This window comes from Pseudophryne corroboree, chromosome 11 (genome assembly GCF_028390025.1).
Source record: "Pseudophryne corroboree isolate aPseCor3 chromosome 11, aPseCor3.hap2, whole genome shotgun sequence".
Taxonomy (NCBI): domain Eukaryota; kingdom Metazoa; phylum Chordata; class Amphibia; order Anura; family Myobatrachidae; genus Pseudophryne; species Pseudophryne corroboree.
Genome location: NC_086454.1, coordinates 299,365,574 through 299,389,139, shown reverse-complemented (window position 1 = coordinate 299,389,139; position 23,566 = coordinate 299,365,574). Strand labels below are relative to the sequence as shown.

Sequence of the window (23,566 nt, the reverse complement as noted above, 5' to 3'; positions counted from 1 at the left end):
AGATAGTGCTGCGCCAGCACGGTTGGATTCTCAATATTCCAAAATCGCAGCTGATCCCGACGACACGACTTCTATTCCTAGGGATGATCCTGGACACAGTCCAGAAAAAGGTGTTACTCCCGGAGGAGAAAGCCAGGGAGTTATCCGAACTAGTCAGAAATCTCCTAAAACCAGGCCAAGTCTCAGTGCATCAATGCACAAGGGTCCTGGGAAAGATGGTGGCTTCTTACGAAGCAATCCCATTCGGCAGATTCCACGCAAGAACCTTCCAGTGGGATCTGCTAGACAAATGGTCCGGGTCGCATCTTCAGATGCATCAGCGGATAACCCTGTCACCAAGGACAAGGGTGTCTCTCCTGTGGTGGTTGCAGAGTGCTCATCTTCTAGAGGGCCGCAGATTCGGCATTCAGGACTGGGTCCTGGTGACCACGGATGCCAGCCTGAGAGGCTGGGGAGCAGTCACACAGGGAAGAAATTTCCAGGGCTTGTGGTCAAGCCTGGAGACATCACTTCACATAAATATCCTGGAGCTAAGGGCCATCTACAATGCTCTAAGCCTAGCAAGACCTCTGCTTCAAGGTCAGCCGGTGCTGATCCAGTCAGACAACATCACGGCAGTCGCCCACGTAAACAGACAGGGCGGCACAAGAAGCAGGAGGGCAATGGCAGAAGTTGCAAGGATTCTTCGCTGGGCGGAAAATCATGTGATAGCACTGTCAGCAGTGTTCATTCTGGGAGTGGACAACTGGGAAGCAGACTTCCTCAGCAGGCACGACCTCCACCCGGGAGAGTAGGGACTTCACCCAGAAGTCTTCCACATGATTGTGAACCGTTGGGAAAAACCAAAGGTGGACATGATGGCGTCCCGCCTCAACAAAAAACTAGACAGGTATTGCGCCAGGTCAAGGGACCCTCAGGCAATAGCTGTGGACGCTCTGGTAACACCGTGGGTGTACCAGTCAGTGTATGTGTTTCCCTCCTCTGCCTCTCATACCCAAGGTACTGAGAATCATAAGAAGGAGAGGAGTAAGGACTATACTCGTGGCTCCGGATTGGCCAAGAAGGACTTGGTACCCGGAACTTCAAGAGATGCTCACAGAGGACCCGTGGCCTCTACCTCTAAGAAGGGACCTGCTCCAGCAGGGACCCTGTCTGTTCCAAGACTTACCGTGGCTGCGTTTGACGGCATGGCGGTTGAACGCCGGATCCTGAAGGAAAAAGGCATTCCGGATGAAGTCATCCCTACCCTGATCAAAGCCAGGAAGGATGTAACCGTACAGCATTATCACCGTATTTGGCGTAAATATGTTGCGTGGTGCGAGGCCAGGAAGGCCCCTACAGAGGAATTTCAACTGGGTCGTTTCCTGCATTTCCTGCAAACAGGACTGTCTATGGGCCTAAAATTAGGGTCCATTAAGGTTCAAATTTCGGCCCTGTCGATTTTCTTCCAGAAAGAACTGGCTTCAGTTCCTGAAGTTCAGACGGTTGTCAAGGGGGTACTGCATATACAGCCTCCTTTTGTGCCTCCAGTGGCACCTTGGGATCTCAATGTAGTTTTGGGGTTCCTAAAATCACATTGGTTTGAACCACTCACCACTGTGGACTTAAAATATCTCACATGGAAAGTGGTAATGCTGTTGGCCCTGGCTTCAGCCAGGCGTGTCTCAGAATTGGCGGCTTTATCCTATAAAAGCCCTTACCTAATTTTTCATACGGACAGGGCAGAATTGAGGACTCGTCCTCAATTTCTCCCTAAGGTGGTTTCAGCGTTTCACTTGAACCAGCCTATTGTGGTACCTGCGGCTACTAGGGACTTGGAGGACTCCAAGTTGCTGGACGTAGTCAGGGCCCTGAAAATATATGTTTCCAGGACGGCTGGAGTCAGAAAATCTGACTCGCTGTTTATCCTGTATGCACCCAACAAGCTGGGTGCTCCTGCTTCTAAGCAGACTATTGCTCGTTGGATTTGTAGTACAATTCAGCTTGCACATTCTGTGGCAGGCCTGCCACAGCCAAAATCTGTAAAAGCCCATTCCACAAGGAAGGTGGGCTCATCTTGGGCGGCTGCCCGAGGGGTCTCGGCTTTACAACTTTGCCGAGCAGCTACTTGGTCAGGGGCAAACACGTTTGCTAAATTCTACAAATTTGATACCCTGGCTGAGGAGGACCTGGAGTTCTCTCATTCGGTGCTGCAGAGTCATCCGCACTCTCCCGCCCGTTTGGGAGCTTTGGTATAATCCCCATGGTCCTTACAGAGTTCCCAGCATCCACTAGGACGTCAGAGAAAATAAGAATTTACTTACCGATAATTCTATTTCTCGTAGTCCGTAGTGGATGCTGGGCGCCCATCCCAAGTGCGGATTGTCTGCAATACTTGTACATAGTTATTGTTACAAAAATCGGGTTATTATTATTGTGAGCCATCTTTCCAGAGGCTCCTCTGTTATCATGCTGTTAACTGGGTTCAGATCACAGGTTGTACGGTGTGATTGGTGTGGCTGGTATGAGTCTTACCCGGGATTCAAAATCCTTCCTTATTGTGTACGCTCGTCCGGGCACAGTATCCTAACTGAGGCTTGGAGGAGGGTCATAGGGGGAGGAGCCAGTGCACACCAGGTAGTCCTAAAGCTTTACTTTTGTGCCCAGTCTCCTGCGGAGCCGCTATTCCCCATGGTCCTTACGGAGTTCCCAGCATCCACTACGGACTACGAGAAATAGAATTATCGGTAAGTAAATTCTTATTATACACGTTACACAACCCGGTAGAGCTGCTTAAACATGTTTGGCCACAGTAGTGTCTGTTATTCACATTACACCACACAGTAGTATCCCTTATACACTTTACACCACACAGTAGTACCCCTTATACACTTTACACCACACAGTAGAGCCCCCTTATACACGTTACACAACCCGGTAGAGCTGCTTAAACATGTTTTGCTACAGTAGAGTCACTTATATATGTTACACCACAGTAGAGCCTACATATTAAGCCAGACTAGAGACACTTTTACACATTATACCACAGTAGAGCAGCTCATACAGGTTACTCTGCAGCTTCTAATGCAGAGAGAGGTTTTACAGGAGCAGCCGGGGCAGAGAGAGGTGCTGCAGCATCAGTGTAGAGAGAGGTGCTGTAGCAGCCAGGGCAGAGAGGGATGCTGCAATAGCCAGGGTAGAAAGAGGTGCTGCAGCAACTGGGACAGAGAAAGAGATGCTGCAGCAGCTGGGGCAGAAAAATATGCTGCAGGGGCAGAGAGTGATTTAGCAGGACAGAAGTAACCCTGCTCAACAACTGCAAGCAGTGAGACATATAAAGAGGACGGCAGAGCTCCGGCATGTGCTGGCTGTCAGTGTCACCTCTGGCTTGCCCTTTTCCCTATCTAGTCTCTGAGTCAGTGTGTTCCCTATCTGCTTCTTCTCCTCCTCCTGCTCCGTGGCTGTCTGTAAAGTGGCCCGCGGTATAGCGGGCAGAGGAAGGGTGGGGCAGGCTCGGCACACCCTCTAACTTTTCTGGCGCCCGGAGCTCGCGCTCCACAGGACCCACCCTCGCTACACCCCTGACTATGGCTATGTGCTGAGAGGGGGCTATGACTATGTGCTGGGGGGACTACAGCTATGTTGTGGGAGGAGAGAGACTACGGCTATGTGCTTGGGGAGGTGTGGAGGGAAGCGGGGCGGCTATCATTATGTTGTGTGTGTGGGGGGGGGGGGGTGTCTATGGTTATTCCCACAAGATCATTATCCTTTTTTGCACATGCACCTTCCCTTTTTCAAATATGGGGTATGAGGAGGAGGAGGGGGTTGCGGCACCCCTAGATACACGCCTGCCGCGCACAATATCAGCAGCAGCTCCATAGATTCACATTGTGTTGCATACGGTAGTGATTGGAAATCCTGTTTGAACGTGTGATTTATTATATGTGATTACTAGATGTGAATATGTGGGTCACATGCATAAAAAATCATTTTACTTGATATTTTATAGCTTAATGTAGGTTTTAAGCTACACATATTGTGCTTGACCTACATAAGGCACGCAGACTGCAGCAAAGGCGATATAAAGTACATATCATCTACCCACACTATGCAGAACATTACCCCAGTGGCACAGACAGGGTGGGGGGCAGGTATTCCTTGCCCTGGCCCAGCGGGTAACCATCTCCTCTCCCGTAACAAGCAGCGGCATGGTAAGAAAGAAGCCACCGCTGCTACAGGAGCTTGTCTGCAACAACAGTCTCCCTGTGCAGCGGAGGGGAAGGGATCACACTCGACACCCCACTCAAACCTCTTCCCCCATCCACCCCTGGCTGACCACCATTCAGCGCCCACATAGTCTATTTTTTTACATTTTTGCACAGAGGGGGCCTGGCCACAGCTCCCCAAATTTGCCACGTACCCTCGCAGTACCAGTGCCCGACAAAGCTGTTGGTACAGTACAATGGGCCTAATTCAGACCTGATCGCTCGCTAGCTATTTTTTGCAGCGCTGCGATCAGATAGTCGCCGCCTATAGGGGAGTGTATTTTCGCTTTGCAAGTGTGCGATCGCATGTGCAGCCGAGCGGTCCAAAAAAATGTTGTGCAGTTTCTGAGTTGCCCAGAACTTACTCAGCCGCTGCGATCGCTTCAGCCTGTCTGGGCCCGGAATTGACGTCAGACACCCGCCCTGCAAACGCTTGGACACGCCTGCATTTTTCCAAACACTCCCAGAAAACGGTCAGTTGACACCCACAAACGCCCTCTTCCTGTCAATCTTCTTGCGATCCGCTGTGCGAATGGATTCTTCGTTAAATCCATCGCACAGCAACGATCCGCTTTGTACCCGTATGACGCGCCTGTGCATTGCGGTGCATACGCATGCACAGTTTTTACCTAATCGTAGCGCAGTGAAAAAACCTAGCGTGCGATAAGGTCTGAATTACCCCCAGTGTCGTTACCATCTATATAAACATAGGACACTACATAGTATGTAGTCTTCTTGTCGACTTTCACTATGTCTGCATCAGAATGCCGAATGTTATAATGTTAACACATGGTTAAATTGTCAACATAGTAAAAATGGCGACAATGGCATTAGGCCTAGCTGTAGGGTTGACTCACCTGAAACACGTATTGTCAACTGTGTGACCAATTTGACATTTCATCAGCGTCGACGACCGACACACCTGTCTTAATTAGTAATGGCACCTGCCCCATACTAGCTATGCACCCACAACTCCTTCATGACACTCTCAGAAGCTGGGGAGGTTATGTGAGCTGGCATAGTTGCCACCCTGACACAGGTAGTTTCACCGAAGGCAGATCTGTATATGGGCTCTCGCCGGGCATATAAAGATGCGTCAGCTGCCTGCCGGCTTTCCAGAGTTTGGTAAATGTGACCGTTTAGCAGCCCCTATAGAAACCTATGGGGGTTGGTTTTGCGGAGGACATAGAGGGGCTGTGGCAGATAATGGAGATAATTATAAATAGGCATCAGCACAACACACACGACTGTATTAAATCTAAGTAGCAAATACACACTTCCAAAATTTAGCCTACATTGCAATTACGATGTATAATTAGTGATGCTGCAGGCAACTTCAGGGGGCGGGGCCCGGGCTAGCACTTCATTAGGCCCCACCCCATAGCAGCAAAATGCTGCCATTTGCGGGTCAACGAGAAAGGGGCAGGGCTTAATGATGCAGTTTCCCATAATCTTGCCCCGCCGCAACAAACGGAGCAAGTACAAATGGTTGACACATAATTTGTCAACAGTTTTTTTTCGGGGGGGGGGGGGGGGGGGGTTTAGCATTTGAATCAACTTTCGGATTCGGAAATATCCTGCCCAAAGCTTGCTAGCCAGCGGCAGTGATCGTCGTCTGAACTGCGCGTGTGTACCCCGGGATCCCAGTGAGATGCTATCAGCATCCCAGGGCTGCGATCGCCTCTGCCTGATTGACAGGCAGAGGCGGTTGCCACAGCGGCTGCGTGATGTCACACGCAGCCGCTGCGACTTGGGATGCGGCGAGTAGCGGTCTGCCTGTGTGCAGGAGCAGCGCTGGTAGAGAGCTACTCATCAGGTACAAAAGCATTGCCGCTGTGCGATGCTTTTGTACCTGTGCGGGGGGCTGGGCGTCCCCCCGTATGTCTGTGAAACTGGTCGTAGATGTGCTAAATTTAGCACATCTACGATCAGATCTAAATTAGGCCCACAGTACACTAATTGGGGTTCCACCTGCTTTGACAGCGAAAACGACACAAAAAAATATTTGAAATATGTCGGCCATTTGTTATGTTGACCTTTTCATATGTCGACCTTTCTTCCTATCTAGCTTTTGTCATGTTGACCTTTTCATGTTTGACCTTTTCACCCTATCGACCTACCGCATGTTGACCTAATGACTGTAGACCTTTTTCATGTAGATCTGATGATCTATACTCGCTGTGCATGTGCAGGTCTCTGGGAACATGGTGTCTGCTAAATGTTCCCAGTGATTTTTCTATTGCGCTTGACAAAATCACTGGGAAAATGGCCGCTGCTCCATTTTCCTGGTGAGATAAGTATTACTAAGGGTGCGCTGTGTGGGCCCCCCTTGTGTCCAGGGGCTTGTAGACATCCCATTAGTATAACCCAGAATTTTGCTGTCATGAAAGCCACTATTTTATATCAGTTAAGACCCAATTATATAAAGCAACAACATTAGTTATTGGTAGTATTGCAACTGTATTCTTTATGTAATCAGCCAACAATTGAGAGCTAAAATAGTTTCGGAAATTGACGCTTCCAGAACAATGCAGTATAATGTCTGTACTAGTCTGGGACTGTTCTAGTGTATGTGTCCATGGCTGTGTAACATGATCCGCTTTGCTAATGATTGCTGTTACCCGCTAGCTGACAGCCCAGACACTGCATTCAGTATGAAGCCGGTGATTTCCTGAAAACGATCAATTATTTATATATTACTTCCTCATGTAGGACAATCACTAACCATTTATAATTGCTACAAGCAAGAATTATTCTGCCTCAGTGAGTGTCACCCAGCCTCAGATATCATTCGCCAGACACGAATGTCTCTCTTAATGATATGTAAATCGTAGGTAATTACCGCCACGCAGGGCCTTGAGTTTCTCAAAGTGACAACGCCGATGATTCAATTGAAGTCTTGAGAACAATGGTTCTGAAATCATGGAGAATTTGGAAGCGCTGGATATAAAAAGAAAACTGCGCAATATCTACAGCGATAGATGCAATTTCATTTACCTGGAAATTGCTTTCGCACGCTCTTACCCAGGAGAGAGGGACTGGGGTCATGGCCAGCAGCTCACAGAGCGACGGGCATTACACCACAGTGGCAAAAACGGGGCTGTGGCAGCCGATCGCGGCACTTCCCATGAGGCGCTATGCCTGCTAATTTTGGACACTAGGGGGTATATTTACTAAGGTCCCGATTTCATTCGTTTTTGTTTTTTGGTCTAAGGGGTAAGTTTTTACTAAGATGGGAGTTCTATTTAAGATGGGATGTTGCCCATAGCAACCAATCAGATTCCAGGTATTATGTTCTAGAATAGGGGTGGGCAAAATACGGCCCGCGAACCGATCCTGCCCGGCCCACTGCCGCCCACCTGCGCGCAATGACAAGCGGCCCGACCAGCTGAGCTGCTTGTCATTGCTCGGCAGTACTACCTCCAAGATACCGGCGCCAGTCCAGGGGCGGAACTGCCGGAGACAATGGAGTTTTTTGCCGCAGTGCTCCAGCCCTGATGTGAGCACTTCGACTCCATTGTCCCGGCCAGCTTCCAGCCCAGGTCAACGGCAGCGGCTGCGAGCTGATGCCTGCAGCTGCGCGGCTCTATTAGCCGCAGCCGGCACTATGTGATCTTTCCCCTCCTGCTCCTTGTCAGCCTGCACAGCTCCTCCTCCTCCTTGGCCTGCTACTCTTACTTACCCTCCGAGTCCCAGCCAGCCAGGCAAAGATCCGCCTCTGAGACAAGGGGAAGGACTTTGCTTTGCACTGCAGTCAGAGGTGGGCTCTCAGTCACAGGGGTCTCTCGGGCATGTGTCCTGGGCCCCCCTCCTTCAATGGGACATCCCTGATTACCAGAAAGGAGGAAGCAGTGTCCCAGCAGGGGTGGGGGCGGGGCTACCCAGCACGGAGCACAGCCCTGATGCTCCTGCACTTTAACATGCAACATGCATGGCACTGGCAGATAGGATGATGGACCTGTCAAAGTTTCCATGCAGTGACAGTGTTTAAGGTATGAGGGACCATAAATGATATTATGTCTGTGTAACTGTATATGATAATGTGCCTGTAACTCTGTATATGTCTCTGTGTAACTCTATATGTGTCTGTAGCTCAGTATGTGTGTCTGTAGCTCTGTATGTGTCTGTAGCTCTGTATATGTGTCTGTGTAACTCTGTGTATACTGTATGTCTGTAACTCTGTATATGTATCTGTGTAACTATGCATCTGTAATTCTGTGTATGTGTTGGATCAGTATGATTCACCGCCGTTTGGGATCCCGGCGGTCAAAATACCGACGCCAGGATCCCGATATCTCGAAACCAACAGGGGTGAGTAAGGGGTGTTCTCCCCTCTCCCCATCCCCCTAACCCTCCCTCCCCGCAGCATAACGCTAACCTCCTCCCTTGGTGCCTAACCCTAACCACCCCCCATGGTTGCCTAAACCCAACCTCCTGTCCCCGCTGCCTAAACCTAACCTATCCCCCGTAGCCTAACCCTCCGAGGGTGGTGCCCAACCCTAACCTTCCCTCCTCGCAGCCTAATCCTAACCCACCTGGACGCAGCCTAACCAAAACCCTCCCCCCCCCCTACAGTGTGTAAAAGAGAGTTCTACCTGCTGTAATGTGTCATGTAAAGGGGGGCTTTACCTGCCGTGATGTGTAATAGGGGCTCTACCTGGAGTAATCTGTAAAATGGGTCTCTACCTGGCATAATGTGTGACGGGCTCTGCTGGCGTAATATGTGTAAAAGGGGCTCTACCTGGTGTTATGTGTGTAAGTGGTGCTACTGTGTGGCGTAATTTGAATAATGGATACTATTGTGCAGCCTAATATGAATCTGTATTATGTTTTGGCCACGCCTCTTCCACACAAAGCCACGTCCCTATATTTTTGGCGCATGGGGGGGGCTGCTATTTTGTGTGCGGCCCCCGAATACTGACAGGAAAGTGTCAAGTGGCCCCTCAGCTGAAATAATTGCCCACCCCTGTTCTAGAAGGTGCTAGATAAATGAGAAGTAGAATCTGATTGGCTGCTATGGGCAACATCCCATCTTAAATAGAACTCCCATCTTAGTAAATTTGCCCCTAAGTGTGATCACGGGAATTTACTAAACACAAATCTCAGCAGTGTTGGGGCTATTCGTATTGTTTTTCCAGGCAGAGTTCACAAATATGAATGGATAGACCATCGGTCAAACGCGGCTGTTTATGTATACAACTCTGTAATTTACTAAGAATTTGTATTCTCAATCACTGACGACAATAGCTAAACACTGCCGGTAAAGCATAGAATTCGTAAAAAAAAGGAGCTTTCAAATAGACCTGCTTTTTGCTGGCGTGTTCAGATAGTCATGCATGGATCAGTGAGATCCGTGCATGCTTATCTGTGTAAAAGGGTCAGAAATAGTTAAAAATCATTAAAAAAAATTGCATGCGGTCCCCCCTCCTAAGCATAACCAGCCTCGGGCTCTTTGAGCCGGTCCTGGTTGTTTAAATACCAGGGGGAAATTGACTGGGCCCCACCCCCCGTATTTTACACAACCAGCACCGGGCTCTTGGGCCGGCCCTGGTTCCAAAAATACGGGGGACAAAAGATGTAGGGGTCCCCCGTATTTTTAAAACCAGCACCGGGCTCCACTAGCCGAGAAAATAATACCACAGCCGGGGGACACTTTTATACTGGTCCATGCGGCCGTGGCATTACCCCCCCCTCCCCCCCAACTAGTCACCCCTGACCAGGGTACCCTGGAGGAGTGGGGACCCCTTAAATCAAGGGGTCCCCCCCTCCAGGCACCCAAGGGGTGAAGCCCGAGGCTGTCCCCAGCACCCCTGGGCGGTGGATGGGGGGCTGATAGCCTTTTTGTGTGTAAAAAAAAGAATATTGTCTTTTGTTTTAGAACTACAAGTCCCAGCAAGCCTCTACCGCTTGCTGGTACTTGGAGAACCACAAGTACCAGCATGCAGGAAAATAACGGGCCCGCTGGTACCTGTAGTTCTCTGCACAAATTACATCTGCCCCTCCCACATCTAGCTCCCTGCACACGTTACATCTGCTCCTCCCACATCTAACACTCTGCACTCGTTGCATCTGCCCCACCTGCAGCGCAGCAGGATTTTGTCCAGTTACTTGCTTATTTTTGCTTTGCTTCCAAGTCAGACTCAGCCCTATAGCATGTGGTAATTCCAGGGCCTGCCAGGAGAGCCAGGTTGATAGTTGTTAGAGGCCGGAGCTGCAGCACAATCTCAGCACTATAATCTCCCAAGGGTTTAACTGTATGATTACCTGTGGAGAGTGTGGTGACTGAGAGTTCTGCTTCTGGAGAGGCTGTGCCACAGCTTGAGGCCGCACAGCCCCTGAGGAACAGAGCTGACCTCTCTTGGTGCCAACGTTACTTATAACCATCAAACCATCCCTAGGGACATTCCCCTCTTGCTGTTGAGGTACGTTGGCCTCCAGCACATGTGGGTGTTCTCTCAGCTGCCCGGTCTCCTTTCCTGCATATCCTGCTTCCTCTGATGCTCTCATTCTGTCGCTACCCTCATGCATCTGATATATCAGTGTCACATCCTGACCTGCTAAGCCTGGCCACTGCGTCTGCACAGTCTCTGACATTAGCGCCTCGCGGCTCACAAGCTGTTTGTCAGTTTCTTTAGTCTTTAGCTCTGTGCAGCCTTCTGTGGGAATCAGCGTCCGGACAGTAAGGGAGTACAGCAGACAGGCGCACTGCAGCGGAGACGGCTGTGTGTTCTGTGCATGTTGTGAAGGTCACGGATAAGACGAATCGCATATGGTGCTGCTGATGTGGGACACTGTACCCTCCTCATTGTATATAATGGACATGCGACTGCGAGGCAATGACAGGCTCCCAGCAGATGGGTTTGATATATCTTATTGACGGTTAGAATGTCAACATTTTTCATGAGATTGTTGATATGATCATAGTGTTGAAATGTAACATGTCATCATATTCAACATGCTAATCCTAACCCTAACACTAATTCTAGCCCTAATGCTAATCCTAATCCTGACCGTAATGTTAATCCTAACGCTAATCCTAACCCTAATGCTAATCCTAATCCTGACCGTAATGCTAATCCTAACCCTAATGCTAATCCTAACCCTAATGCTAATCCTAATCCTGACCTTAATGCTTTCCTAACCATAACCCTAACGCTAATGCTAATCCTAATCCTGACCGTAATCCTAACCATAACCCTATTGCTAATCCTAACCCTGACCATAATGCTAATCCTAACCATAACCCTAACACTAATATGCGATCATGAGATTGTTGATATGATCATAGTGTTGAAATGTAACATGTCATCATATTCAGCATGCTAATCCTAACCCTAACACTAATTCTAACCCTAATGCTAATCCTAATCCTGACCGTAATGTTAATCCTAACGCTAATCCTAACCCTAATGCTAATCCTAATCCTGACCGTAATGCTAATCCTAACCCTAATGCTAATCCTAACCCTAATGCTAATCCTAATCCTGACCTTAATGCTTACCTAACCATAACCCTAACGCTAATGCTAATCCTAATCCTGACCGTAATCCTAACCATAACCCTATTGCTAATCCTAACCCTGACCATAATGCTAATCCTAACCATAACCCTAACACTAATCCTAATCCTGACCCTAATGCTAATCCTAACCATAACGCTAATCCTAACCCTAATGCTAATCCTAACCATAACCCTAATGCTAATCCTAACCATAACCCTAATGCTAATCCTAACCCTACTGCTAATCCTAACCATAACCCTAACGCTAATGCTAATCCTAATCCTGACCGTAATCCTAACCATAACCCTAATGCTAATCCTAACCATAACCCTAATGCTAATCCTAACCATAACCCTAATGCTAATCCTAACCCTACTGCTAATCCTAACCATAACCCTAACGCTAATGCTAATCCTAATCCTGACCGTAATCCTAACCATAACCCTAACACTAATCCTAATCCTGACCCTAATGCTAATCCTAACCATAACGCTAACGCTAATCCTAACCCTAATGCTAATCCTAACCATAACCCTAATGCTAATCCTAACCATAACCCTAATGCTAATCCTAACCCTACTGATAATCCTAACCATAACCCTAATGCTAATTCTAACCATAACCCTAATGCTAATCCTGACCCTACTGCTAATCCTAACCATAACCCTAATGCTAATCCTAACCATAACCCTAATGCTAATCCTAACCATAACCCTAATGCTAATCCTAACCCTACTGCTAATCCTAACCATAACCCTAATGCTAATTCTAACCATAACCCTAATGCTAATCCTGACCCTACTGCTAATCCTAACCATAACTCTAATGCTAATCCTAACCCTAATGCTAATCCTAACCATAACCCTAATGCTAATCCTAACCATAACCCTAATGCTAATCCTAACCATAACCCTACTGCTAATCCTAACCATAACCCTACTGCTAATCCTAACCATAACCCTACTGCTAATCCTAACCATAACCCTAATGCTAATCCTAACCATAACCCTACTGCTAATCCTAACCATAACCCTAATGCTAATCCTAACCATAACCCTACTGCTAATCCTAACCATAACCCTAATGCTAATCCTAACCATAACCCTACTGCTAATCCTAACCATAACCCTAATGCTAATCCTGACCCTAACGCTAATCCTAACCGTAACCCTAACGCTAATCCTAACCCTAATCGTAATGCTTATCCTAACCTTAATTATAAAAACTAATCCTCACACTGATCCTAACCCTAATCCTAACGCTACTAACACTAAACCTAACGTCATTTACCATGTGGACACTGGGAAAATGTCAACTTTTTGAAGATGTCAACATGTTAACTGTCAACATTATGTTGACATGCTGACCGAATCCCGTATGTCATACCTAGGAGCAGTACTTCCATTGTACTTTTACAGTCCGCTGACCTGTCTTCTACTGTCACTATTTTCAGGTTTCCCATGATTTTGCTATCAACTTCAACCCTGATGACGATGAATGTGAAGGTAAGGGAATGAGAGGAGACGTGAGTGAATGAGGGAAAGGTTGTGCGTGGGATCTGTGGCCCCATGTTGAGTGGATGCGTGATGGCTAATGAAAACCACGGCTCCCTCTGTATTACAGCAGCTGTTCAATACTTTCATTTGGATGTAAGTAAGACACACAAACATTCTGCAATATAACCATCCAAAAGAACTTCATCAAAGCCAACATCAGATGGTGACATAACCGTCCCCAATGAATTTACCGATGGGGGTTTGTGACTCTGCCGCTTGCAAGATTCTAACTCTCTGAGACGCTAGTTGGAGGAGGAGGATTGAGAATGTCAGTGCTGCAGACACGTCTGCTCTCCACGCAGAGCTGGCCCTAACCAATATGATGCCCTAGGCAAGATTTTGGCTGGTGCCCCCTAGCACCACCACTGGTTCTGCCTCTGACCTTGCACCTCTTTCCCAGCACCATCACCCCTCACCCATAGCAGTCCTTGTACCCCCTATATTTTAAATAGGAACAGTTAGCACATTTGACGCACAGCCCAAAAAGGGGCATCTTCTTGCTGGGAAGGGGCACGGCCACACAATAGTAACCCCAATTCCAATTATGTCACACAGTACTGCAACTTTATTCACATTTTATCTTGCGATAGTGTCCATAATTCATATTACATCCCACAGTAGTATCACTTTACCTTATAAACGTTACTCCTTACAGTAGAGCCCCTTATTCACATTACATCACACTGAATTGCTCCTTATTCACATTACACCACACCTTATTGCTCTTCATTCACATTAGACGACACAGTAGTGCCCTTTCTATATGCAACGCCACATAGTAGAGCACCTTATACACATAATGCCACACATTAGTAATGCATTTATACACAATTCCACACAGTAATGCCCCTTACACATATGAGACACATTAATGTCCTTATAAACATAATGCACCTTACACATTATGACAACCTTTATTAATGCCCTTTTACACATAATGTCCCTTACACATATGCCGCACATTATTAATGCCCTTATACACATAATGACACACATAGTGCCCCCTACACATTTGCTGCACATTATTAGTGCCCCTATACACATAATGACACACATACAGTAGTACCCTGTTACACATATGCCGCACATTATGAATGCCCTTATACACACAATGACACACATAGTGGCCCTTTACACATATGTTGCACATTATTAATGCATTTTTACATGACACACATAATGCTCCTTACACATATTCTGAACACTACTGCACAACCAACCCACTCACATGCACACAGCACTCACACTTCCACTAACACTGTGACCTCTGCCTCTGCTTGGATACAGATGTGTCCTCACAAATCTTGCATCAATGCTAACGTCAGGCACCTTTTTTTAATGAAAATGCATCTTATTTGCATTGCTATGTGGCTAGGATGCACAAGCAGCTTCTGCTGATTAAACTGATATGCAGCATGCCTATATACTGTGTGAGACTGTGGCTGTATCTGCATATGAAATGCTACATACAGAATATAGGCATGCCACATATCATTTTAATCAGCAGAAGCTGCTGATGCCCCTAGGCATATCAAATTTCCTAGGCAATTGCCTAGTTTGCCTATGCCTATGGCCGGCTCTGTCTCCACGGATGTAAACAACCAACTGGATACTGTGGAGTCCATCCAAGCAGTGTTCTTCACACAATACGTGCCAGCAGTAGTGAATTATAAAATGTCCCTGCTGCTGGGGAATTGGCAAAACTCAAAGCAGTACTGAGGAGTATGTTACATGCTTGGCCAATGTACTAGATACCAAACCAGTTCTTTACGTTCACTTTAAGCAATTAATCAGGACTAGCAATAGCAAGACACATAGCAGATCTACATGTGTATGCAGGGCCGTCGAGAACAAGTATGGGCCCCGATTTTATAGGGGGCGTGACCAAATCTGAGAGGTGTGGTAGTGTCCACTTCTAAAAAAAATAAAAATACTATCTGTGCTGCATAGGGGGAGCCGCAAGCTGTCCCCCTCAGTAACTTCCCTGGCCACTATCTGTGGCACTGCAAAGGAGGACAATGTCCCCCTGAGCATCTGACTCAGGGACAATGTCCCCCTGAACATCTGACTCTGGCCCGAGTAAGGCCTACCTGGGTTGGTGGTGGCCTTGACCCCAGTTGGGTAGAATCAGCCTAACCTGTGTATTGGAGGAGAGAGCAGCTCAAGAGCTAAAGGGAGATGGCGACGGCTACCGTTGTTTCCCATCATGCATAATGACAACACCAACTAACAAGTATATAGGGAGGGGAGGGGGGAATCTTCACAGCCAAAGAGGTTGATACCAAATTGGCCACTACACTTCCAAGCACAGAGGGGTAAATTTACTAAAATTGTAGTTCTATTTAAGGGGGGCATTCCGAGTTGATCGCTCGCTAGCAATTTTTTGCTGCGCTGCAAACAGTCGCCGCCCACGGGGGAATGTATTTTCGCTTTGCAAGTGTGCGATCGCATGTGCAGCTGAGCGGTACGAAAAAGTTTTGTGCAGTCTCTGAGTAGATCAGAACTTACTCAGCCGCTGCGATCACTTCAGCCTGTTCTTGCCCGGAATTGACGTCAGACACCCGCCCTGCAAATGCTTGGTCACGCCTGCATTTTTCTAAACACTCCCAGAAAACGGTCAGTTGACACCCACAAACACCCTCTTCCTGTCAATCTCCTTGCGATCGGCTGTGCGAATGGATTCTTCGTTAAATTCTTCGGTCAGCAACGATCCGGTGCATGCGCAGTTCTGACCTGATCGCTGCGCTGCGAAAATCTGCAGCGTGCGATCAGGTCGGAATGACCCCCTAAGATGGGATGTTGCCCATAGCAACCAATCAGATTCCAGGTATTATCTTCTAGAAGGTTCTAGATAAATGAGTAGTAGAATCTGATTGGTAGCTATTGGCAACGTCCCATCGTAAAAAGAACTCCAATCTTAGTAAATTTATCCCATAATGTCCCTGAAACCCTCCCCTAAACCACATCTATAGTCTGGCCTCCCCTAAACCACATCTATAGTCTGGCCTCCCCTAAATACATGTATGGGCTGGCCTCTACTAAGTACCACCTACCAACAACCTCACACACAGTTATAACTAGTGATGAGCGGGTTCGGTTCCTCGGGATCCGAACCCCCCCGAACTTCACCCATTTTACACGGTTCCGAGGCAGACTCGAATCTTCCCGCCTTGCTCGGTTAACCCGAGCGCGCCCGAACGTCATCATCCCGCTGTCGGATTCTCGCGAGATTCGTATTCTATATAAGGAGCCGCGCGTCGCCGCCATTTTCACTCGTGCTTTGGAGATGATAGCGAGAGGACGTGGCTGCTTTCTCTCAGTTTCTGTGTTTAGTGTGCTGCAAATATCTGTGCTCAGTGTGCTGCAAATATCTGTGCTCAGTGTGCTGCAAATATCTACGTTCTCTGCCTGAAAAACGCTCCATATCTGTGCTCAGTGTGCTGCAAATATCTGTGCTCAGTGTGCTGCAAATATCTGTGCTCAGTGTGCTGCAAATATCTGTGCTCAGTGTGCTGCAAATATCTACGTTCTCTGCCTGAAAAACGCTCCATATCTGTGCTCAGTGTGCTGCAAATATCTGTGCTCAGTGTGCTGCAAATATCTGTGCTCAGTGTGCTGCAAATATATGTGCTCAGTGTGCTGCAAATATCTACGTTCTCTGCCTGAAAAACGCTCCATATCTGTGCTGCATTGTAGTATATAGTAGGAGGACAGTGCAGAATTTTGCTGTGACCACCAGTATATATATAGCAGTACGGTACAGTAGTCCATTGCTCTACCTCTGTGTCGTCAAGTATACTATGCATCCATACCTGTGCTGCATTTTAGTTGTGCGCAGTATATAGTAGGAGGACAGTGCAGAATTTTGCTGTGACCACCAGTATATATATAGCAGTACGGTACAGTAGTCCACTGCTCTTCCTCTGTGTCGTCAAGTATACTATGCATCCATACCTGTGCTTCATTTTAGTTGTGCGCAGTATATAGTAGGAGGACAGTGCAGAATTTTGCTGACCACCAGTATATATATAGCAGTACGGTACAGTAGTCCACTGCTCTACCTCTGTGTCGTCAAGTATACTACAAAAGTTCAGTAAAATGACCCAAAAATCAAAATTAAAAGCGTCTGATGAGAAGCGTAAACTTGCCAATATGCCATTTACGACACGGAGTGGCAAGGAACGGCTGAGGCCCTGGCCTATGTTCATGGCTAGTGGTTCAGATTCACGTGAGGATGGAAGCACTCATCCTCTTGCTAGAAAACTGCAGTGCCACTCCTAGATGGGCCAGGTGTTTGTGTCGGCCACTTGGCTCACTTAGCTTAGTCACACAGCTACCTCATTGCACCTCTTTTTTTCTTTGCATCATGTGCTGTTTGGGGACTATTTTTTAAATCTGCCATCCTGTCTGACACTGCAAGAGCCGCTCCTAGATGGGCCAGGTGTTTGTGTCGGCCACTTGGGTCACTTAGCCATCCAGCGACCTCGGTGCAAATTTTAGGACTAAAAATAATATTGTGAGGTGTTCAGAATAGACTGGAAATGAGTGGAAATTATGGTTATTGAGGTTAATAATACTATGGGATCAAAATGACCCCTAAATTCTATGATTTAAGCTGTTTTTGAGTTTTTTTTGTAAAAAAAAAACACCCGAATCCGACAAAAAATTTTCAGGGAGGTTTTGCCAAAACGTGTCCGAATCTAAAACATGGCCGCGGAACCGAATCCAAAACCAAAACACAAAACCCGAAAAATTTCCGGTGCACATCACTAGTTATAACCCTTCCCTGGCCAGTAGCAGCCACTCCACCATGCCCCTCTACATCAGTGGTTCCCAAACTCGGTCCTCAAGAACCCCAAACAGGTCATGTTTTCCTGGTCACCCAGTGGTGCACAGGTTTAGTCATTACTCACTGACACATTTGAAAAGATCTGCAGGTGGAGCTAATTATTTCACTTGTGATTTTGTGAGACCTGGAAAACATGAACTGTTTGGGAACCACTGCTCTACATGCATTCCGTTGCGCTATATGATATTGCCTTGATAATCCTACAGCAATACAAAGTGACCAGTGCTAAGATTAATAAGGGAATTGTTACTCTAATGACTGGCATTTCTGGAAGGTGTAGTGGAGTCGGCAGGCATATGGGTGATGTAATGAGCTCATAACTGATTTGGACAGAGAGCAGGTATTCCCATAGCTGACGTCCTTTGGGCATCACAAGAAGAAGCTGCAGTTGTTTAAGTGGTATTGTGCTTTTCTCACTTCTTACGCTGAAGGTGTGATTGCTTCATCAGCTGTGTGATATGTAACGTGTGCGCTGAGTGACTGCAGACACTGAATGCTGTTATGAGCTGTGATGCTGGAAGTATTATTACTGTAGCATCCTGTATAGGCACCTACTATTGTAATGTCCAACTGCAGCAAACCCAAGGTGCGATGACTGCCATACAAACACACAGTATATGTACTGAGACGGACGTTGAGTCATACTGTGAGTGTGTCGGAGTGGCACTGTGCCGCAGTCGTACTGTGCGTGTGTCGGTAGTGGCACTGTGCGTGTGTCGGTAGTGGCACTGTGCGTGTGCCGGGAGTGGCACTGTGTATGTTGCGGGAGTGACACTGTGTGTGTGTATCAGAGTGGTACTGTGCATATGTCAGAATGGCACTGTGCATGTTGCGGGACTGGCACTGTGCGTGTGCCGGGAGTGGCACTGTGCATGTGCCGGGAGTGGCAATGTGCGTGTGCCGGGAGTGGCACTGTGTATGTTGTGGGAGTGGCACTGTGTGTGTGTATCAGAGTGGTACTGTGTGTGTGTATCAGAGTGGTACTGTGCATATGTCAGAGTGGCACTGTGCGTGTGCCGGGAGTGGCACTGTGCGTGTGCCGGGAGTGGCACTGTGCGTGTGCCGGGAGTGGCACTGTGCGTGTGCCGGGAGTGGCACTGTGCGTGTGTCGGGAGTGGCAATGTGCGTGTGCCGGGAGTGGCACTGTGTATGTTGTGGGAGTGGCACTGTGCATATGTCAGAGTGGCACTGTGCGTATGTCAGAGTGGTACTGTGCATATGTCAGAGTGGCACTGTGCGTATGTCAGAGTGGTACTGTGCATATGTCAGAGTGGCACTGTGCGTGTGTCGGAGTGGCACTGTGGATGTATCAGAGTGACACTGTGCATGTGTTGCAGTGATCACAGTGAGGTTTTATTTGCAAAGTGGTTGACATTCAGGGACCATTTGTGGGCGATAACGGGGGTGGCTACTGCTCATAGTTCCGTCGGCCGGTCTGCATTACTCAGCGGTAGTCAGAAAGTCGATGATCGACTGATGTGTGTCTGATGGTTGCATCTTCGTGGCTTTGAGACATCACCAGTGGGTGCCTCAATGCAGATCCCGGTGGCTGCGACGTTTGCATATTTTCCCACAACCGCTGCGTACAGGATCTCATATATTTTTGATTATTTCATTTATGGCAAGTACCCGAACTTATATATCTGTGAATGTGACTAGTAAGTTGTTTATATGCAGCAAAGTGTACTTTAGATTTTGCATCCCTATGGTAATATGGTCACCATCCATCCATCTTCTTTTATTTGATATATCTGCTGGCTTATAGAACACTGAATCCATGACTTCTTGTTTATCACCTCTGTGTATAGGGATTCAGGGCATAGTGGAGTCTTACCAGAATTGCCTCCCCAAAATTCAGCTGTATGGACCCACAAACGTGGCACCTATCATATCCAGGGTGGCACGACTGGCAGCAGAGGAAGAGAGGACCAAAGAAGCTTCGGTGGGTGATACCACGGGGCATTCGTTGGAATGTTACATTGTGAAACCCAATTACTGCTAATCCCTGCATCAACCATCTGACCCCCGCTTTCTTGTTGCAGAAATATTACATTCTCCTCATCCTCACGGACGGAGTGGTAACAGACATGGCGGACACCAGGGAGGCTATTGTGCGGGCATCTTATTTGCCCATGTCCATTATCATCGTGGGTGTCGGGAATGCAGACTTTACCGACATGCAGATTCTGGATGGGGATGACGGGATACTGCGAGCGCCCAAAGGGGAACCTGTCCTCCGTGACATTGTCCAGTTTGTGCCATTTCGAGAATTCAAAAACGTAAGTTGCAAAATGATCCTATATAATAATCTATATAATAACCAGCATGACGGTTACCTAGAGCAATATATGAGCAATGGCCACATACATTTTAATAATTGGCTTATACAGTACAATGCAAAGATAAAACAAATGAAAACCATGTTAAAAAGGGATACACATATTACACATTACAGGCTGCAGTGTCTTTGAATTATCAAGTTGATTGTTCTGATCTTCCAATTATTGTTCCAGAGTGTACTGTAGGTGCCAAAGCCATAGAACACTGTACTGTATCTCTCCATTAGGACAGTATTAGCACTTAATGCAAGCCCCCGTTTCCATCTCAGTAACACAGTATCAAGTTTCACTTATCACCATGAACAGAATGAGACAGAACGGTTAGATGTGGTATGTTGAAGATAAGTCTTCTCCATGTAGTCGCCCTGCAGAACCGCACATTACTGCCAGCATTTCTTAGCCTTCTGCAACCCATCATTATAGAAGCCCTGTGATTGCCTTAGAACCACTGTTCCACTTCCAGAATGACATAATTTGTGTTGTCAAATCGCCTACCCCGAACTGGTTTCTTCATCTCAGGGAAGAGAAGGAAGTCGCTGGGTGTGAGATCAGGCAAATAGGGGAAATGGGGCAAAATTTCATAGCCACACCTGTCTGCTTCACAGCAGATGCTTGGGTGGTATGCGCGGGTGCACTGTCGCTTAGGAGACGGATGCCTTTGCTGATCATATAACAGTGTTTTTCTTTCACGGCATCTTCCAATTTCTGCAGAAGGGGGCAGTAGTAAGCGCTGGTGGTGGTCTGACCCTTCAGAAGGTAATCAGTTACAATTACGCCACAACAGTCCCCCAAAAAAAGGACAGCCATGTCCTTCCCTGCAGATTTCTGCTCCTTAGCCTTTTTGGGTGGGGTGGGGTGGGAGAGGAGGAATGTTTCCATTTCCTGCTCATTTCTTTGGTCTCCGGATCGTACAGTTAGACCCAGCATTCATCCATAGTCATAAGACGTGCAAAGAAATTCTCTTTTTATCCTGCTCCAGCAGAGTCGACATCCGCTGCACAACAGGGAAACCCATCGTGATGACACTTTAGACATGTGCCGTTGCTCATGCATAATCTTCCACACACTTCCATAACCTGGACCAACTTCTTTGATGATCACTTCTATGGTTAGTTGTTTGTCTTCGAGGACAAGAGCCTCCATTTTCTTCACTGGGTCAACATCATCTGTGATTAAGGGTCTCCCAGATTGAGGCTCATCTAAGAGGGACATGTGTCCAGTTTGAAAGTTGCTTTTCCACCTCACAACAGTGTCATATGATGGACTTTGATCACCCTAAACAGCCACCTTTCCATCATGGATTTGTCGGACGCTGTTACCCTTCAAATGGAGGATCCTAATATATCTGCGGGCTTCAGCTTTGTCCATCATGCAGCTTACTGACATTTACCAGCTGCTTATTATGAAACAAGCTGACATACTGTAAGTAGCTGTAATTTACAACATCATACGCATAAGGATCATTGATTATGTTGATCAGATTACATCCAGATATCTCAATAACTTCATGGTGATAATTAAAACTTTGATACCCCCTCGTACTATAACAATTTTACAATAAACTCCATCTGACGAAGCGGGCACTTGTCCCATGAAACGCGACAAAGAATCTCTGATTCACACTGGATCACGTACTGTGCATTAATGCAATGAACTGCTGAAACCAATTACTGCTGGACCTGAATACATCATTGGGGTTTATTCCATAATAGAGGAGAATGGCTCCATTGAAGTTCTGACACCATGTACTTGAACCTCACCTCTGTGGCGGGTATTCAATTTGAATGGAATACTAAATATCAGTATACAGTATACACTGTGCAGCATCCCTCCCGGTACACCTGCACCCAAGAGACTTTCTTTCTCTATAGTTTTACTTTTCAGGCAGATTGGTTTCTGTTTGTTGTCCTTGGGTCCAACAGGTTAACTTGTCTCTATACCATAGATATAGTAGGATGGGGACAACAGTATGTTTCCATATGCAAAAAAACAACCTATATGCGAGAATGTTATTTCAAGGGGGATGCTTCTTAATTGAATAGAGAACGGTATACAGTAGCACGCAATGTACAACAGGTTTGCACCTCTGTTACTGACAAATCTTATGGTTGTGTGTTTCAGGCTTCGCCAGCTGCCCTGGCAAAGTGTGTCCTGGCCGAAGTGCCAAAACAAGTGGTAGAGTATTACAGCTACAAAGTCTTCCCCCCTCGCTGCCCAAAAGTAGACTCCCCGGACTCTGCTCTCAACTCTCCACAATGAGCACAGTCGTCTGCTCAGCTCCTCAATGTCCCTTTAGCTCCTTCCCACCCATCCTCGGAAAGACAAAAAAGCTTGTAGCCCACAGTGTACCAACCGTCATCGAATGCCTTTCACGCGTGCCAGGTAGACCCATTCAGCCACTGAGACATGAACTGCTGCTGGATTCACTCCTGCCATTCCCCATTCCTCCTATCAGTGCTGGACAATGACCGCTAAAGACTGCCAGGGCGCTGACCTCATGATACCAATGCATCGGAATAGCACATGGTCAACAGTGGTGCCTGGTGTCAGTAGTGCAACTGGTCGCACGTTGTTCATATTGTGTGTATTCTAGGGTTCTGCCTCTGTCCTGCACGTCATGCCTGGGGAGGCACTGAATGTAATTTTATGTAGACAAAAAAAGAATGACGGTGGGAAGAGAGTGGTAGACACCAAGCTGTCATTATTGGAACCATGAGTTCCGTTCCTATACTGTAAGTGCCGTCATTGGGGTATGAAGGGAGAGGGGGGGGGGGGGCGGGGGTCTTCATCTTTTAATCTTTGATGACCAGCTTATTTTATCTACAGTATGTCTTCTTTTCCAAAACATCATTGGGTTTGAGGTAAAGCAATGATCGAGCTACAGTAGCATCTTTTGTTGCAAAGCTTTGGTGAGTAGAAGTCACTGTGGGATTCTGTTCAGCCGACAAATTCCCGTCTCCTTGTTTTATTTTAATAAGGAACGATCTGATTTAGTACATTACATTTCTTTTGAAAAACAAGCCTTTTATAAGCTGGATGTAACACTTCATTAGCGCTTGTTGTGGGTTGTGTTCTCT

At 47.1% G+C, this 23,566-nt stretch overlaps 1 protein-coding gene across 2 annotated transcripts in view; it reads left to right on the top strand.

Moving 5' to 3' along the window:
* LOC134969515 (copine-7-like) overlaps positions 1-23,251 on the top strand; it is a 600,833-nt gene extending 577,582 nt beyond the window's left edge. For both annotated transcript variants that reach the window (XM_063945515.1, XM_063945514.1), the window contains 4 exons: positions 13,199-13,250; positions 19,959-20,092; positions 20,193-20,429; positions 22,611-23,251. In XM_063945515.1, coding sequence (XP_063801585.1) covers positions 13,199-13,250; positions 19,959-20,092; positions 20,193-20,429; positions 22,611-22,748 — 561 coding nt within the window. In that variant the 3' untranslated portion in view covers positions 22,749-23,251. The remainder of the gene's footprint in view (positions 1-13,198; positions 13,251-19,958; positions 20,093-20,192; positions 20,430-22,610) is intronic.
* The last annotated feature ends 315 nt before the right edge of the window (positions 23,252-23,566 follow it).